General features: G+C 43.9%; 1 protein-coding gene across 1 annotated transcript in view; it reads left to right on the top strand.

The window, feature by feature from the left end:
* CA10 (carbonic anhydrase 10 (inactive)) overlaps positions 1-19,975 on the top strand; it is a 447,141-nt gene that overhangs the window by 67,600 nt on the left and 359,566 nt on the right. The window contains exon 2 of the mRNA XM_037056890.1: positions 1,451-1,525. Coding sequence (XP_036912785.1) covers positions 1,451-1,525 — 75 coding nt within the window. The remainder of the gene's footprint in view (positions 1-1,450; positions 1,526-19,975) is intronic.

Here is a 19,975-nt window from a genome sequence, read left to right as displayed (position 1 = left end):
GGCTCTTCCACTTGGCTCCCTGGCTGGACAGAACCTGTGCAGCCCCTGCTTTGAAGTCACGTCTCCCTTTGTCTGCTGCCCCAGAACAGATGAGCTGGCTTCCTACTCACCTGCATCCGGATCTTCTCAAGGGCTAGGGGAATATCTGGGCTCTGTCTGGGCCATGTGGGACATCCACATCCTGGGAAGTGCACTCTACTTTGGTGCTCCTGGAATGTGATGTTTTTCCAGAGCCTCAAGTAGGTTTCTCATCCCTCTTCTATTTGTTTCTACAGTCCCCTCACCCCACTGTCAGCTGTAGGAGAAGTTGACTTCTCTTTTACTTGTCCTGTGTCATAAACCCTCTTTTGTCACAGAGCCTCAGGGGTCTTATTGCCACAGGCAGAAAACCTATCTTCTCTCTACCATGGGAAGGCCCTTAGAGCTAAGCAGTTGCAGCTTATATGGAAGCTAAAGGAATTCAGTAGGTCCCTTCTCTGCAAAAAGCATTGCTTTCCAACCCATTGTCTGTACCGTTCTCTCTGTCCCAGGATGATGAGTCTGACCAGGGAGACTGAAAAAACAAGATTTAAAGAAAGGAAATTTGAATAAAGGTTTAATGTTTACCTTACACTGGCCAAGTGACAAGTATGGTTGAAATTACATTCTTTTCCTCCATTATGACTAAGAGCTGATATATGAATGCAGCTTCATTAATAAAGGGATTGACACAAATGTATGCATCACCTATACTGGGCCATGTATACCCACACAGGAAGGAATTGCCCCAGTTCACCCATCAACTGTCATACAGGCCACAGATTACTCTGAGGCCATGTCAGTATGAGCTCACAGATCCTCATGATATGCTCCAGTTTCTCGGGATTTTAACCCCGTCTCCCTATGATGTCAAAAGCCCTCACCATGATTGTTTCTATTTTTATTTTCATTTCAAGGGACCTGAGGAAGCAAGTGGCTGATTGCACCCTTCCCACTTCCAGGGTAGCCCTTTCTACAAACTCCCTGCCTCTCCAGTCCTCAGAGCTCTGCGCACCTTTGAGATTTTTTGCCTGGCTTGTAGATGAGATCAGCTTCTTGTCAGTTCTAGCAGAGGGTGTGCATGTCTGTGTGTCTGTGCCTCTGTGCGGTGTAGGGGGCTGGTGAGAGGAAGAGGCGAGTCAGAGGTAGAGACAAATGAAGGGAATTCAGATAGGCTTAAATACATAATTATGGTCTATGTCTCTTAAATAGAAGCATCCTGAGTGCTTTTAATAACACTCTGTGGTAGTGTATCGACAGGTTAATGGTCTAATTGAACAAAAGGAGGGAGAGAGCTGCTGCTGGATTTTTTTTAGTAGGACTTTTGGGTAAAAAAAGATTACTGCGTGTATATTCACCCTTCTTGCTTCGACATTCAGGACCCAGTACTTTGCTGCTCTTATCTCACTCTCTCTTCCTTGTTTCTCTTTAGCTCAACAGAATTCACCAAAAATCCATGAAGGCTGGTGGGCATACAAGGAGGTGGTCCAGGGAAGCTTTGTTCCAGGTAAAGCACATTTATTCTTATTTTTAAGAAAATAATTTGAATGAAATATGGTATTAGTACATGGCATGGAATGTATTGCAAAAGACCGCATAATCTGACTTACATGTTGTACAAATACTCCATCCAGAGAACGTTCATTGAGTGAATGGCAATTTATACCCACATTTATAACCATGGCCGTGTTTTTCCATCTGAATCCACGTCCCAAGGACCTCCCACCTACAGAGGGCGCTGTCAGAGAGAGAGGGATGGAGGATCAAGGGTTGCAGCTCTGTCTGCTGGAATTTGGTTAAGTGAGAACGAGCCTTTTCTTCCCGTTAATGAAACAGGAAGTCTGGAAAGGCTGACTATGGCAAAGAGGCCTGCTGGGATGCATGCTGTCCCTGATGTCACTTCAGGAGCATCCATGGTCAGGACTCAGCAGATTGGACCAAGCGCCAGCTAAAAATAACAGGCAAAGAAGATGCCGTCAGCATGGGGGAAGTGAGAGGAGAACTGAAGACAGTGTGAAGCCAGAAACAAACTTTAGGAGCAAGAGGGAGGGCCCTAGCCTTTTCCTCCCACTCTTATCCTGACTGTGGTCCTCACCCTTGGGCTGAGGTGATTAAGACTTTAGTGGAGAAAGAAGCAAGGGAGAGAGCAGGAATCTGACAGAGAAAAATGGAAGGGAAGGCAGGTGAGCTCTTTCAAACTATTTTAACTGCTTACATATAAGAAGATAAAAAAAGAAAGCTCCCCGGAGGAGCCGAGGTGGGGTCCTCGCTCATGCCCTGGGATCAGAGGACCCCAGGTGTCCACTGAGGTTTTTGTAGTTGGTAGCAAATGGAAAGAGCCGTGCTCCATGTTGCCCCGTGCATTCTTAGCAGCGATGTCTTCTTTTCCTGCCCTTACGTAGAATGTATTACATTAGCTGCGCCGAGCTAAGCAAGTTACCAAACTCCTCTGAGTGCCACTTTTCTCACCTGTTTGTGTGACAAAACTACACGCTCTTGGAGCTTTTCAATAAAAGGAGAGCAGGCAGGGGAGGGAGAGCGAGTGACCCAGGGAAAAGCCCACTGGCTGCCAAATAGCCTCGTAAACTGTATGACTAACTTCGTAAATTCACTATGGTACCTTTAGTCCTTGGCTCAGTGGGATAGAAACTGGACTTGATTAATTCTCCCACAAATTGTCAGGTTTCTAATAATCTTGTAATGACATCATTGATACGAGCGATGTTCATATGGTACCTATACCTACATGATATTTTATAGTTACAACTGGGAATGGGCCTTTCCATTGAATAGAATGCTTGTGTATTTTTTTTTCTGAAGAACTTGCTTCTCATATTCAAGATATCCTGGAAATCACATTCATAATTATATTCTCGTGCTTTGGGATTATGGAATTAGAGCAACAAAGGGCCTTTCTCCAGGTTATAGTAAGTCATGTGAAACTAAAGTGGACTGATTCTAATATGGTCTGTAGTGACTAAAATGCTCGTGGATAATACTGGATAGGCTGTAGAATGTTTCTTTTCTGCCCCACTTTTTTGTGATAGTCCCCTCTGTTGATACATTCATTATGTGTGTTCAGGGCTGTGTTTTGAGTTTGTCATTACTTCTAAAATAATCACAGGAAAGAAATTTTACCTTTCCTTTATGCATTAATCTAAGAGTTGGACTTTCCCTCATTTCCAGTTTCAAATGGGATAATACGTATAAAACCCACTATATGGGACGCGGAAGGTGTGGGGTTCTAGGCATGGGCTCCAGAGTCACACCTGAGGTCGAGTCCAGGTTCTAGGGCTTCCGGCTGGTGTGATTGTCAGCACATTGCCTACTCGCTCTCAGCCCCTGAGTTGTCATCTGTTAAAGTGGAGATAAAGACTAAATCAGCTTCAGGAGGCTTGTGACAATTAAATTATGTAATGCAGATAAAGTGCTAATGGTAATGTCTGGTGCGTGGTGTGAGTCAGTACATGTCAGTCTCCTTGGTGTGACTATCATCCTTTTATCAACAACACCATAACTGGATATTTGCTACTTCTCTGCTTGAGCAAAGGCAGAGAGCTGGACTTTGGAAAATATAAGATTACAAAGAGGGTCTCTCCTGGTGCCTAAAATACAGAAGGGGCTTAAGAAGTGTTCCTTGAATTTCCCTACACAGTGGCCACCTGGGAAATGACTTTATCATCCTCTGTGTTTAACATTCCTGATGACCTTCATCCTCCTGGTAAAGAAGACTGGTATTTGATCATTTTACTTCCTAAACTTTGGGACCTTCACCTCTGCTAAAAAAAAATAGGAATCATTAGAATTTTGAATTTCATAAGGGGACCTGAGGCTCTGACATCTGACAGACTCCGGATGACCTGCTTTACTGAGTAGTGCTTTAGGGCAAACAGTGGACCTTTTATCTCTTATTAAGGATGAGAGGGTTCTTTAGTTTGCCCCTGGGATTTTTTTTTCAGGTTATAGATGTGTTAAAGAGAAGAGAATGTTGTATGACTAGACTACTTGGACGAGTATTATTGTCCCATACGTTCTTTACAAGAGTGTCTAGAAGTAACGGTCCGTTGGACTAACAGTCGTGAATCTATGGCTTCAATAAAGCATGGGCTGAGTAGAAGCATGTGATTTCTGTAGCATTAACAAGTACAAGGTTGCGCAAGCAGAGCTGTCTTTGATCAATTCAGTTGCCTTTAGGGAGCATCCACCTGTTGTTGTGCACCATGCAAGGGGCTGTTGATAAAGAGGTACCAATCCACGATTTTTATTCAAGGGTTAGCCCGCAGTCTAAGGCGGAAGAGAAGCCATAAGCCGATGACTTGGTATAACAAGGGCTGTGGCTGGACTGATAGAACACATAAAGAAGGCCATAAAGGTCCTGGCGGGGAAGCTCAGTTGGTTGGAGCATCATCCCATGCACCGAAAGTTGAGGGTTTGATCCCCAGTGAGGGTGCACCCAGGAGGCAACCGATGTTTCTCTCTCACCTTGATGTTTCTCTCCTTCTCTCTCTTTCTCACTTTCACTCTCTCTCTCTCCTTGTGTTATAATAAATAAACACGTCATTAGGTGAGGATTTTTTTTTTAACAGGCCAGAAAGTATTGAGATTCTGCCTGCCTAATGTCTAACAGACTTTGCCATTCACCCACTTAAATTCATGCTTCCATCCAACCCCACCTATAGTCACAGTCTGGCTTGCAGGCAGAGCCTCGATTTTGTTCGAATGTTCACCCTCCACGCAGCCATGTGCTCAGGGAAGGGGCACCTCCCCAGCCCCAAAAGGTTACTCTTGGCTGATATCTACAACAATCATGATGATTCCAGCCTCTTTCTTGACAGTAATTAATTTAGACATCATCATGGCTAATATTATGTGTCCACTTGGCTCATCCACATTACCCAGATATTTGCTCAACTATTATTCTAGATGTTTCTGCGAAGATAGTTTTTAGATGAAATGAACATTTACATCAGTAGACTTTGAGTAAAACAGATCATCCTCTGTAAAGTTGGTAGGCCCCATCCAAACAATTGAAGGCCTTAAGAGAACAAGACTGAGATCTCCCAGGAAAGAAGGAATTGTGCTCCCAGAAGCCTTTGGTTCTCACACTGCAACACCCATGCTCCCCTGGGTCTCCAGCCTTCCACCTGCCCTGCAGATCCCAGATCTGTCATTTTCTACAATCACACAAGCCAATTCCTTAAAATAAATCTCTCTCTCCACACACCCCCACATACCCACACACGTACTATCAGTTTTATTGCTCAGGAAAACCCTGAGTAATATATTCACACAGACATAAACATATGACAAACAGTTCTACCCATGGTTTGCAAGGGAAAGCCTGCTAAACAAACTTGGAAGCAAAAGCCACAGAACAGAAAGCTGGAAGGAATCCACATCTTTATGGCCCATTGAGCATTGAATTAAGTATGGAATCACCTTTGCATTGATTTTCTTAAGCAAGAAAACAAACCTCTTATTGTTGGAGCCACTTCGAATCAGACTTTCCGTCACTTGCAGCCCAAGGCATTCTCCCAGGTTCGGGTTTCTCAGTACAAGGCACGGAAGGAAGGAAGTTGGAACTGGGTCTTGACAATGTTTAGGATTACTCCGAGTGGAGAAGCAGGAGAGGGTGGGGAATATCAGAGTAAACTACAGCGCTGGCGAAGAAGGTTGAAAATGCACTATGGGCTTGGGGGCTGAGGGTGCTTCCGAGTGTCCGAAGGGCAGGGAACACAGTGCAGCCTGATGAGGGAGACGGCTGACAAGTTCCGTAGGGGCCAAACTGTGAGACTCTTGGAGTTCCAATTTCAAGAGCTTGGACACAATCCCATTAAAATTAGGGAAATTGAGCCCCGGCTGGCATAGCTCAGTGGATTGAGCACAGGCCTTCGAACCAGAGGGTCACGGTTTGATTCCCAGTCAGGGTACATGCCTGGGTTGCAGACCAGTTCCCTGCAGGCCAACTCCCAGCAGGGGATGCACAAAAAGCAACCATACATGGATGTTTCTCTCCTTCCCTCCTTCTCCTCTAAAGGTAAATAAATAAATAAAATCAATTTTAAAAAAATTAGAGAAATTGGAGGACATTTCTAAGCTCTAGAAAGTCACAATCAAATGTGTACTTTAATGGGGAGATACTCTATTTTGATGAGGATATCCTAGGCAGAAGCATCCATGAGGTGTTTTTTCTTTCTTTCTTTTTTTATCATCTGGGGAACAGATGGTAAGCACCTATACTAAGACTGTGAAAACGGGAAAAATGGGTTAATTGTGGAGTTTGTTTAGTAGCATTTAAAGTATATATCTCTCTCACTCATGTACATAACACATTTATAATTTAGCATAAATATATACACACATTTCACACGTTCCAGAAACATTTGTGCCAAATACTGTCTATTCACATTTCATCTATCCAAAACAGTAGGGAAATTGGGCATTCTCTTCAGAGGAGGCACTATATTAGGAGCTGGGGTTTTGAAAAGACATGACCTTGAACTTCTTGGAGCTTACAGTCGTATGGGAGGGACAGTTCACTAAAAGTCGTAGGAGCCTCTCCCGCCCACCCCCGCCACCTGCTTCACGTGGCAGTATTTGGATGGGGAGTTGCCTTCTCCCTTTTCACACGGAGACACCAGAATCTGGAGCTCGTTTCCATTTTAAAGCTCTAAATCGTTACACTTGGCATATATATATATATATTTTTTTCCAACTTTATGAAATGCTAGAGCAGGAACCTCTCCTCCGTTCCTCCTCCTCCGGAAGATCACTCCAGGTTGCTGAACCGAAACTCTTCAGCTCTCTCATCCAGCAAGCTCCCTCTGGACGCCTGCTTTCAGCCTGGCCGGATTTGGCCTTTGGTGGGTAAAGACATGAGGAGGTTCCTCTGTGGCCTCCAGGAGCTGAGGACAATGGGAGAGAAATGGGTAAATGCCTGTAACCTCACAGTGTTTCCCAGACTGCCCAAAAGGGTGTTCGGGGCTCCCCAGTGTTGGAGGGCTTCCCAGAAAAGTCATTGCTTAACTGAGTCCCAAAAGGTAACATGTATGATTCTACCGGAGGAAGAAGGTATTTCAGAGAGGGGAACAAGATGGTCAAAGGCCAGGAGTCTGGGAAGAGAGAGACTTGCTAGAGTAAGATGAGATCAAGGGACTTAGGACTGAAGAGGGCAATCAGGGCTCCGTCACGGAAGCCCGTACCTGCTGTGCGTTTGGAGTTACTGTAGGGGCGTTGGGCACCAGGGGAGAGATTGCAAGTAATGAAGAATTCAGCATGAGGGATGAAGGAGATATGGACTAAGGTAGGAGCTGTGGGGACTCTGGGGAGGGTCCAGTGTCTGAGAACAGAAACCTTGTCTCCTTCTGCTCCCTGCCCCTTCAGGTCGTAGTGCAAATGCCTATAGCAGGGACTCATTATTTGCTAAATCAACTTGGATCAGCACAGAAGAATCATTGCCCCATGAAGCCAGGTGTAAACCATCATCATTGCCATCCCCATCGCCACCACCGCCATCATCATCATCGTCGTCATCGTCATCAAAATAAGCACAGCACTACAAACTGCAGTATGTCCTATAAAAGGCTCCGAGAAATCCAGGGAGAATAGTAATTCGGAGATCAGGAGAGACCTTCCCACAGAAGCTGAGACTGGGAGTTAACAAGGAGAGAACCAGGGAAGAGCAGACTTAGGGGGCTGTTCCAGGCAGAGGCATGAGCCTCAGTAAAGGCCCATGCACGCATGGGCATGACGGACAAACAAAACAGAACCAGGTTCACCGTGGCCAGGGTGCAGAGTGACAGAGGCAGTGTGCTGTGAGGTCGGAGGTGGTCAGAAGCCAGATCACACTTCATGCCACACTCAACAGTCTGTGTCGAGATCCGGGAACCGGTGGGAGCACAATAAACAGTTATAACCAACTTACTCTTCCTTGGAGATCTGACACCACGGGGTTGTGAAACTGAGTTCCCACTGTCCGAATGACTAATAGAGGGACTCTATTAAAATCGAGTTAGAAATAGTTTGCCCAGGCCAGTCAGCTCCTTCAACTTGCAATTTCCAACCCTTTCTTGTTGGGTAGTTTTAAAACCTTCAGATTGTTAAATGAGGATAATTACACCTGTTGTCCGACACCTGTGGTTTGGCACCGATGCCTGGTTACCTGTGTTGTTCAAAGTGGCCACTTTTCTTTGCTCCAGAAAGGCTCATATTAGACAATGGTAGGACAACCATGAGCTCTGTTTTCTCCCAGCCGACCCTCCGCCTAGGAAGGGAAGCAGGCTGGGTAGGTCCACTTGCCATCGAGGATGGCCAACCTGGGGTCATGCATGCCTCTCATTCCTCCACATAAATGGTGCCTATTAGTTAGAAAACTAAACATTACTTTTCTATTGCTGTGTAGCAAATGGCCACACATTTTACAGCTAAAATTGGCATACGTGTATTGTATGTCAATTATTTCCGTGAGTCAGGATGTGCAACTACGGCTCATCTGGTTCCTCTGCTCAGGGTCTTGCAGTGCTACAAAAGGTGTCAGTCAGCCCAGTTATATTCTCACCTGGGGCCAAGCTCTTGCAGGGCCTTAAGAGAGTTCAATTCTTTGGAATTCTAGGGCTGAGGCCCCAGGCTCCTATAGGTTGTCCCTTGTCCACAGGCAGTTCAACTCGTGGCAGAGTTTTTCTTCAAGGTCAAATGGAAAGTGTCTTGCTTCAAATCTTTCCCTTTCCTCCAGGAAGGTCTTTCTTCTCTTTTTAAAGTTTGGCTTACCCAGGCTAATCTTCCTTTTGATCAACTCAAACTCACCTTTGAGGACCTCATTTATACCTGCAAATTTTTTTTATCTGTGGCATATAGTGTAACCTAATCACAGGGTTGAAATCTCAGCCTTCCTAAATCCCACGGACACTCAGATGGGGCTGTTATACAGGGTGTGTATACCATGGTGGCATTTGAACATGAAGTAGACCTTGGTCTAGCCTAACATCCTCAAACTGAGAAATAGAAAGTAATATTCTTTGGGTTGGATATTGCTCCCATTGCCTCTCTGTGAAGAATATCCTCAGAAGAAAACCAGAGCTCTCTTCCTCCAACCCATCTCAGATTTCTCGGCCAGTGTTCCCAGATTTGCAACCAATGGAAAGGGTGAGGGAGAAGGAGGATTGTATAGGAGACCATTATGCATGGCGTGGGCCCAGCTCTCACTCAGAGATGCACAGGACCCACGCCCATGGATAGGTTCTCCCATGGGGAAGCAGGCCTGCACTGTACCTATAATGCTATGAGACTTGCTTTTGCTAAAACTCCCTCTCCCTGAATTGAGGTAGAAACATTTACTGCAAAGTAAATTCCTAAAATCCATGCTAAACCTTCCAAGGATGAGTGTAACCAGTTCAACCACTTTTCCCTTTTCATTTGCAAATATCCCTATTCTGTGATGTGATTAGTGGCATCCTCTCCTTTGTTTTCTGTAAAAGGTAACCACCTAAAGTGAACCTGTGCATAGTAAAGGAGGACCTTCATGTAATGTGCCCAGAAAACAATAAAATCCAATTAAGGCAAGGGCCGAGGCTTTTCTCCTCTTGAGAGAGAAGCCACCTGCCCCTTTTTCTCCACGGGATTCGGTAGTCTGTGTGAATTTCTTTTGTCTCAGCTATAACACTGTGTACCCCACAAGCTGGCGTCCGAGACAGGATTGTATACACAACTCTCAGGTTTCCGGCTTAGACAGCTCGTTGGAGTGTGGCGCTATAGTCCATTGTGGAGATGTAGGCAAGAAGCCATGAGTTGGGCAGGATAAGATATATGGAGGTGCCTGTGGACAGCAGCCCTCAGGGACCCAAACAGATGCCACCCCAAATTGCCCTTCCAATCATTTTCTGCCTGCCCTCTTCTCCCTGGGTCTTTCATGCTCTGGTCCCAGACCCTGGCTTCTCCTGCCTCTCCTTACTCAGGCCCAGGTCCTTGTGTGTGTAATAACCTTGCCTTTTGGCCTCTGGTTCAAGCTCAGGGTTGGCTTTCCACCCTGTTCCTGACCTCCTACTCCACCTTTGACTAACAGGTTCTGCTGACAAGTGTAGCTCAGCACACAGGCTTTCTCCCCTCTGGTATGCTCTACATGGTCACCCCAACCCCCATTCCCTCTCCCTCTGAAGCCAAGAGGATCTCATAGCCCCTAAGCTTACCTCCCCTCCAGCATCCTTCAGTACATCCCAGCTGAGTGCTATGTGAATACAGTATATTAGTTTCCATGGTTGCTGTACAAATCAACCAGGGTCTCAAAACAGGGGCTCAACCAGGGGCAACAAACAGGGGCTCAAAACAACACAAATGTATTATCTTACGTCTAACGATGTGTAAGTGTATTATCTATAATTCTGGAGGTCAGATGTTCTAAAATCAAGCCCCTTCTATGCCCCACTTAATGACATAAAATTTTTTTTGTATGCAAACCTTTTTGTTTGAGTGCGGCATTTCATTGTAGTTTCTCTAAGGGATGAGACTTGGGTTTCACAGAGCCCTGTGGCCTATTGTTTGGTCAAGAGAATAACTGTCTCCTGTAGGAGGCAGCCAGTTCTTACTGTGTCACGTCTTGTTTTACTGGTGAATTTCCATGAGCAGGGAGTAGGTGGGTGAGCACACCAGTCCTGTCCCCGGACTCTGCTTTTGTCTCGACCCAGTATTCTTCCTCCTTTGGGTCATGGAAGCAGCAAGGAATATTGGCAAGTGCTCACCGGTTGGTTATGCCATGAAATCTTAGCCAACACAGTGTCTCAGTGTTTCTTGATTTCCTAAGTTACAAAATCAAGAGGTTGAGCAACATGGTTTTCGAGGACCCATTCTGGCTCCAATATTCTCTGAAAGTTTGCTAATGCGATATAAAATTGGCTTGGGGGATATATTTAGCAGCCTTAAGAAATAGAATATTGATTTATTCACAGGATAATTTTATTATGTTCTACATGTCGGTGTGTAGAAGTGGAGTCAGTGATGTAAGTGTGTCTCTCTAGATGTCTGATTTCTCATCTCTGAGGGAAAGCAAATAGGACTTAATGGAGATGCTCTTCTCAGCATGAGGGCAAGGTTACACTGACTCACCACACTCAATTAGAAATATCTTCCTTCTGTTACTTCCCAGAAATTACGATGTATGGAGATTAAACTTTTCTCGGAGCCCCATGCGTGCCACACACCCGGCTAGACACTGGGGGATCCAAATAGGAGTTAACTAATGCTCCTGATCCTGAGGAGCATAAAGACAAGTTTAGAGACAGACATGCAAATCAGGGATTACAATTTATCCTGGTCAGGAATGGGAGATGGGAGTGGGGAGACTGGAGAAGGCAACTAACTCTCCCTTGGGGATCATGAAAACTTCCCTCGAGGTAGCTCTTAAAAGATATGTAAGTCTATGCCGGGTGGGCATGATAGAAGGGGACATACCTGATGGATTCGACATAATGGAATCTGACCTACTACCAAGTAGCAGACTGTACACTTCCTGTAAGCAGTAAGCTCTCCTACTATCATCTCATCTAGGACAGTGCCTGTTGTTACCACACTCGATAGCCGGCAGGAGGCAAGGGGAGCGTGCACTGGACTCAGGAGATGGGCTTTTGTGCCCCATCCCATCATGCACCCTCGGTATGTCGTTTGCAAATGACCTACCTTCTCAGCGCCTCGGTTTACTCACCCATAAAATAAGGGCAGTAAAACCTATGTCTGAAATAGTTTGTGAAAATGAAACTATACCGTAGACCGAGGTGTGCCTTATAGACTCTGAAATGACACAAAAGTATTGCTATTTGGGTCCTAATTTTGCATTAGGCTATATCTAAGATTGCAAAGACGAGCTCAGTTATACCACTACTCTGAGTTCCTAAGTCTTCCTTCTAATGCAAGGAGGCCCCATATTTAAAAATATGCTAATGACAGCACTTTGTGCACAAAGATACAACTTGAGCATGAACACACGTAAAACACCATCCAGGCTTCACGACCAAGAGGGTTTGTTTGAGTCTGGTTGCCACTATGGAGACCCAGAGTTCTCCCATTGCTGGGCTTTTGCACCAAGCCTTCTCAGTGGTGCATGGCTTTCCTGGTACCACACACCAATCCCTGGGCCAATCAGCACTAAGGGCTCTCACCAGTCAGCCTCTCAGGCAGCACTTCGGGGGCTACTCTGGACCTATCCAGTCCCAGATGTACCAAGGGAGGCTCATTGGCCATGGTCCGCTCTGGGAGCCAGCAGCAAGAAACCTGTCTGCAGAGAATTTAATCACAATAATGAGACCCACCAAATGTTTCATCTGCTTTTCATTATTCCCATGTGCTAGAATTTTAAAAAATGCCAGTGACAAGCTGCTCCCTGAAAAAAATATGTTATTGGTCTGAGCTCTAAATAATTCTCATGGTTGCTGTTGTGTTTTCTTTATAATACGTGTGTAATCTTTAAATGAGCACATTTTGGTCACGTACCCTTTGGTAAGTATTGTATTCTACAAACAGGTTCATTGGAGGGATTCTCGGTTATTTATTTGGCTTCTAATAAATAAACGTGTTTGTTCCCAGGGGCCATTCCTAAGAGTCCAGAATTGGTGGAGTTCCTGGCGGGGAGCCCCTGGCTCCAGTCCCCACAGTACTACATATTCCTGCATTGAAACAGTTGATTGAGAATAAATAACACTAGCACTGTGATTGTAAACACAAAGAAGCGAAACTCGAATTCCTACATTTCTGTCATTAAGTGTGCCTATTTGGAGCTTTTTATTTGTACTTAAAATTTAAAGGACTGAAACAGAATGAAAACTGCAAGGCTCATACTATTTTTGTTTAGGAAGGGCAATTTTCAGTTCATACATGAAATACCTTCTTGAGTCTGAAAAATGCCTTTATCATTGAAATTTTTTAATTGATGTTTATTTCAAAGCTAAAGATAAATGGCTGTTATAGAACGTTGTGTGATTATTATTGACAATAAGTTTCTTTTTAGAGAGAAGGAGTATTAAGATAAATTCTGCTTCTGAGCCAAATACTTTAGGTGTGCTGCTGTGTACCGCCTTAGGGTTAGCAACTTTACAATCACTGAAAACCCATTGTGGGGGCAGTGGGGCGGGGGGCGGGGGGGAGGCAGGGAGGGCAGAACCTGAAGGCAGAGTTCAAGGCTGTCTTCTGTCAATGAGGTATGTGGTTTCTCTGAGTGATGCTAACAGGGTTAACATTGGGGCACTGGCCTCATTATCTCCTGGCTTCCCAGCTAGCTGAAAATCCATTCTTCCCTCCTCCTGGCAAAGCCTCCCGTTTGAAAGATGTGTCTTGGTTACCTTCACAGGCAACTCTTACAGCTGTATTGAAAAGTGGCTTGGTGAGCTGTTGGGAGGTACCTTGTACGGGTAAATACCGCTCATTGAGTTGTTGTATGATAATGGGATGTTTACAGAATAGCCAGCGGGATGCTTCACACTCAGGTTAGATGGGTTTTGTCAGGTGGAAGATAATCAAAGGCAGCGAGACTATAACCCCCAACCAGGAATCATGCTTCTCGTACTTGCAAAAGGATGGCGGTGGGAGCCTGTGGACTTTGTTACTGAATGTAACATTCTGTAACACGTACGAAAAGCCAGACTACATAGCACCAGGAGGGAGCCAGCTCCCCTCCTCCCACCCCAGGTTGCAGTGTCCCGGTGTGATGATAAGCTGTAAGGAGGCACCTACCCGCCCCCCACTCATTCCATGCCTCCTTATGTCTGGACCCCATGACAGCTGTGATGACGTGTGATTTCAACTCCAAATCTCCCTCTAACGTGCCTGCTTCCCTTGTGGAACATAACTGGGTCACCAGTTCCTGTCCCATGCCGATCCATTGGCTTGTTTTCAGCCCAGGCTCTGATCGCCAATGAGTCTCCTTTTAGGCACTCCCTTTTCCTTTCTAGAAAGAGTGCACATTTCTAGATCAACCATTTCTAGAGACGAGGGCTCCTTTGCAGCTTTCTGGGCCTACTCTTCCTTGTCTGACGCCATGGAGGGCATTCCAGAGCCTCTTCCATTGCCTGGTCAGCTCTTCTTACAACCACTGCAAAATCTCTTGCTATGATTCTAGCCTCTTCCAAGTTATATCCTCATTTTCCAAGCTTTGGAACAGCTCTACCTTCCCATTTTTGGAGCGCTGGAAATGCACAGTTGCAGTTAATACCAATTATAAGTCCTATTACGGGGTCTGGCAGAAGTAACGCCTGCTTGAGTGTGGTTGGTCGGGTAATAATATGGGTATAATAATTGACAGTTTTAATTTCAACATTTCATCTAAAATGCCATATGGTGTGCTTGAGTGTGATATTGTCATGTTTCAGAATGACATGCTTATGATTTTGTAGTAAAGATTTTGTAATGAAAAGGGCATTCTTTGTGCTGGACCCTGTATATTTTATTTTAGGCTACCTGCCTTACTTCTGGAGATTTGACTGTTTTTTTTTCTCTCCAGAATGATCTTTCTAACACTCTAAAGTTGCCCAGAATCAAGCCTCGTTTTAGAATGCTTTATAATTAGACAACACCTTTCCTGCATTTATTTTTCCTGTGAAAATATTACCCAGGTTCATCAGAAAAAAAACTATACTGCCATCTCATCCATATGAAGATGTAAGTAATATACCATGATATTATTTTACCTTATATACCATGTCGTTCTGTAATACATCAGCATCACAATGTGTTTCTACTTCCTGATGTTTAATCATGCCCTTTGGGTCACGGCAGCTGCTTTTCCTTGAAGGCCTTTTTCTCAGAGCCCTCTAACCTTCTATTCCAATGTAGATTGATTACTTTCCAAGCGCATTGCTCAGCTCTCATCCACCTCCTGCATTATTTCTGCCCTTGCTCATATGTTGTGGTGTGCTCTCTAACTCACTCTCTGATTTTCTGAACACCATATTTAAATTTTGCTTTTTTGTTTTTTTTTATAGAAAGGGTGTATGGTTGGTTAATTTTCTGGATCCTCACCCCAAGTGTCCAATAAGAGAATTTTTTTTCTGCCCTTTCACTTGAGTGATAGTGTGGTGATAGAATTCTGGTTTCAAGATTACCTTCCTTCAGCTGTTTCTAGGTATTATTATTCTACTATCAGACTAATACTATCAGGCTCCAGCCAGGGTTTCAGATGAGAGTTCTGATGCCTTTGTAGATGAATGTCCCAGCCTAAGCTTCTACTTGCTTTTTTTTTAAAAGATTTTGTTTATTATTTTTAGAGAGGGGGAAAGGGAGGAAACGAGAGGAAGAGAAACATCTATTGGCTGCCTCTCGCATGTCCCCAACTGGGGACCTGGCCTGCAACCCAGGCATGTGCCCTGACTGGGAATCGAACCAGCAACCTTCAGTTTGCAAGCTGGGCCACACCAGCCAGAACTCTACTAGCTTTTATTTTTATTTTTATTTATTTATTTATTTTTAGGCAGAGGGGAAGGAAGAGAGAAAGAGAAGGAGAGAAACATCATTGTGTGCTTGCTTCTTGCACTCCCCACACTGGGGAACCTGGCCTGCAACCCAGGCATGTGCCTTGACTGGGAATTGAATCAGCAACCCTCTGCTTCGCAGGCCTGTGCTCAATCCACTGAGCCACACCAGCCAGGGCTCTACTAGCTTTTAAGACATTACTTTTACCCTTGAAATTCAGAAATGTCATGAAATATATCTGTATGTATACATCTTTTATTGTTATTTGTGTCCAGCAGGCTGAAATGCAGGTTATAACAGGGAAGATACTTTTTTTTCTGTTTGGTTCACTGATTTATAACTGCTAAGAACAATGCCTAACAAAAAGTAAGAGCTCATTGAGTCTAACAGATAGATTAAATGAATTAATATTCAAGTCACTTCTTATTTTAGGGACATTTTCTTCTATTACGTATTGTCTCCTATCTGTTAATTTGATTCCCACATTGTGGGCAGGTTTTGGCACATACAGGTCTTTCCATCTACAACCCCCCGTATCTTTCCTTGTTCTCGTAATTTCTACCTCTTCTTATATTGAGTTCCCAGAGATTCCCTTTATTTATCTTCAGTATTTCTACTGTGGCCTTCAGTGGTGTCTGTTCTATTGTACAGGACTTTCGTTGACCGTTTAAATATGACAATCATATTTTAATTTCTAAAAACTATTTTTGTTTTTGGATTTACCTTTTTATGAGTATTTTCTTGTTATAGATATATTGTCTTCCCAAACCTTTACAAGGGTACTAATTAGATTTTTAAAAGTTTTCTTTGTCTCCTGTATTATCTCTCTGTTAGTTAATCTTGGTTCTTCTCTTTTATGCTGTTAATTTTCCTCGAATGTCTGGTTATCTTTGGCTGTCTGTTTACATTTTAAACAAAGACTCAGTATGTGGGCAGGCTGTCCTCTTCTCTTCGAGGTATATGAGTAAAGAGATAGAAAGGCAAGCTGGTGAATCTGTCTCCCAAGTAAAGAAGTCTTTAGTTTTAGGGAGTGGTATGTGGGGTTGCATTTCCCTCCTCTGCAGAATTGCTCATTTTATTTTTCAGCTCTGTGGCACCTGTGTGATTCTGAAGCTACCTTACATTTGGCCAGCCCTCTGTGGACCCAGACACATGCTAAGAGGCACCGCCCACACTCATATCCATACATAGTTGTTCTCTGCATCACTGGAGGGCTTCTGCATGGCTTCAGCGTGTGAGCAAATGCCACATCCAGTCTTAGCATAAATCTGCTAAGAAGGAGAAGGAAGGCAGGTCAACACTTCAATAGGCTACACTCTAATGATCACCGTGTTTGACTTGCTCCTGTTCCTTATACTTTCACCGTTAGGTTTGGCCTTTCTCCAGGGAACCAGTGAAAAGTTAGGGAGGAAGACTGTTACCACTGCAAGGAGCTTCATCTCTCCCCCAGTTACTTACTCATTCTCTTATTAAACCTGATCCTGTCTGCTTGATATCTTCTGAAAACTCCTCAGAATTTCCTGGCGCTGCAAATGGTACTTGTTCATATTGTTCAAAGTTGTTATATATTTCTTTCTTTTCTAGTATCTTTTCTGTAATTATATCAGGGAAGTGTGGGTGCAAGAGAGAGCAAATAGGCATGCCCTGAATGGTAATGGACCAAAACCCAAATAAGTTTTCTTTTTCCAGCAAACTAGCTCTTTTTCCCCTTCTGAGTTTAAAGGCCTCACCAGTTGAGAGAGGCACAAGTCGATGGTTGTTGATTAGGGTTGGTGAATTCCCATCTTCCTTCCTTTCTTCCTTTTTACCTTATTGTCAAAAAATGCATTTTCATCAAGGGACTGGAGAGCAGCTGGGTGATAGTTGTTTGCAAACATGGCCTTGCCCTCTCCAAGCTTACAGTCTAGTGGGGAAGGCAAATATGAACCAATAAACACATGGTTAAAATACCTGTTTACAAAGAATGGTACAGTCTCTGAAGGGAATAAGAGCAGGAAGGCCTTACTGGTCAATTGTCATCCGAAGTGAGCCCTGAAAAGTAAGTAGAATTTGGCCAGCAGACCAGCGAGGTAGGAAGGTTTGGACATCATGGCTCATGAACACTGGAAGTTGAGGTAGGAAAGAGCTTCATATGTTGGAGGACGGTAGTGAAATCCAGGGAAGGGGTTAAGGTGCTAGGCAACATGGAAAAAAAGAATGGGAATCTGGGAAAGGGGGCCTCGGAGGTCATGTAAGGAGTTGAGATCAGGTCTTTAATGAGTAGTAAGCACTTTAAAAATGCCAGAGGAGTTGTATGTGTGATATATATGAGGATACCTTTTTCTAGTGATCATTTGGCTACTGTGGGGAGAATGGACTTGGAAAGGGCATGAATGGACTTAGGGAAAACAGAGAACTGTTACAAACATGTAGTGAGAGACAATGGTGGCCAAAACCAGAGCACCAAGGCTGAAGATGGAAATAAGCGTGCTCATTCTGGAAGTGTTTTGGAGGCGGTGTGGGAAGGACAGGCTGATGCATTTATGAAATGGAAAAGAGAGTAATGAAGAATGACTCTTAAGTTTGGGGTTTGAATAACTCAGTGAGGGATAGTGCCATCATCTGAATTCGTGAACTGTGACAGCATTTAAACATGGACGTCTTTGAACTTCAAATGCTACTCCCCTCTTTACATATCTCTGTTAAAAGTCATTAAATACTTTATTCAAAAAAAAAAAAGCCTCACCAAGTCAATGAGATTGCCTCAAGAGAGAATAAAGCTCACAAACATGAAGGTTAGAAACCAAGAAAAGCCAACATTTTGGGAGATGGGCGGAGCTGGAAGTTTAACCTACTGTGACAACTGACATTACTATAGGGCTATGTGAACATTTGTGTGCACTGACAAACATTTACACCACACTTACTTTGTCCCAGGCATGCTTGCGAGCATTTGTCAAATGTAAATTCATTTTTTCCTCACCACCATCCCATGAAGTGGTTATATAAAGAAATGGAGGCAGGTGAAAGGTTAGTGTGTTACTCAAGGTCACATCACTAGTGAAGGTCAGAGCCAGGACTATAACCCAGGCAGTGTGGCTCTAGTATTCTACCTCAGCAGTTCTTATCATCCTGTGGTCTCACCTGGGTCTAGGGAGACACAGTCCTAAGTGAATATGGGAAGTGGGAGTGGAAACAGAGCTGCCTTGTTGGTTTGATAGACTTTGATTCTTTCTAACTCTTGCTTCTTAAAATCAGCCTATTGCCAAAACCCATAGCTTTGAACTCCAGAATAATTCTTACGTGTCCTTTCATTATATTCCTTCTACTGTCACTTGAATTTCATCCTTTCAGAATACTGTGATACATTCCCAAATGGTTATTATTGTTCCCCTATTTCAATCATTTCTGCTACTGCAACTGGATTCATCAAAATACAGCCACACCCTATATCTATTACATAAAAAGCCTTCGTGACCTCATATTTCTTACAGAGTAATGTCTACACTCCTTTCCTGGTATCCGAAAGCCACCTGTAATTTGGCCTCAACTTCCAAGCTCATCAGTCACAATTCCAGCATGTAGCTACTGCTGTCAACCTGGACTAAGGGGGTATTCCCTGGGCATGTCCTTGGCATTCTCAGCTCAGCAGCTTTGTTGTGCCTCTCAGCACATTTAGAATCTCTTCCTACACTACCCTTGCCTCCACAGGCTACTACCCTGCCTGTTGGAATCTGACCCATCCCTCATAACCGAGCATTAGGCACCTCCTTGATTTTCAACCAGAATTGATCAAATTATCTTCTGAACTCTTAAACTTTCTTTGTGTTCTTTACAATAGTCATCACATTGAAAATAGTCAAGGAATTTGTGTATGTGGACTATCAACTCCTAGAGGGCAAGTTGTCTGTATATGTATACCCTCTTATAATGCCTGTGCTGTGCTTGGCTAACAGTCGGTGCTGAAAGTACTTTTGTACTCTGTAAACAGATGTCAGGTTGCCCTCTCAGCTGCTTTTTCCTGCCAGCTCAGTGCTTGCAGACCACTGCCCCTTGTCTTGCTGGATTTCCAGTGGAATGATTCTGCTTCCCAGATGCATTCGTATCATGGAGTGATTTATGACATCGGTTGTCCAAACATGTAGAGACATGAAGGATGCTAAGTGACTGGCTCCCCAGGTAAGCCGTTTGCAGATAGGATGAACTCGGGACATTTTTTTTTTCACCAGTTGGGCTTTCAGCAGAGTACCTGTCAAATGCTTCAGGAAAAGAAATAAAAGATTTGTTTTTAAATATGGGTCTTGTTTTGGCTGGGAGAGGTGTATTGGTTTATGAATGGGGATCACGTTCTGAAAACTTAGTTATTTTCATTTAAATAAGAACAAATGGAACTTTTGGGGGGGAGATTTGTTTTACTAATATATTTTTCACCATAAAACATTTTAACTGGCATTTATTTTTAAGTTGGAGAAAGCAAAGTATTTTACAGTTCTTATGAAGTAGGTATTTTGGGGGTTTTGACCAGGAAAGGAAC

The sequence above is a fragment of the Sturnira hondurensis genome, unplaced genomic scaffold (genome assembly GCF_014824575.4).
Source record: "Sturnira hondurensis isolate 20B ecotype Veracruz unplaced genomic scaffold, ASM1482457v3 Scaffold0009182, whole genome shotgun sequence".
Classification (NCBI taxonomy): Eukaryota; Metazoa; Chordata; class Mammalia; order Chiroptera; family Phyllostomidae; genus Sturnira; species Sturnira hondurensis.
The sequence above is the reverse complement of the archived record's forward strand: the minus strand, read 5'-3'. Positions and strand labels throughout refer to the sequence as shown.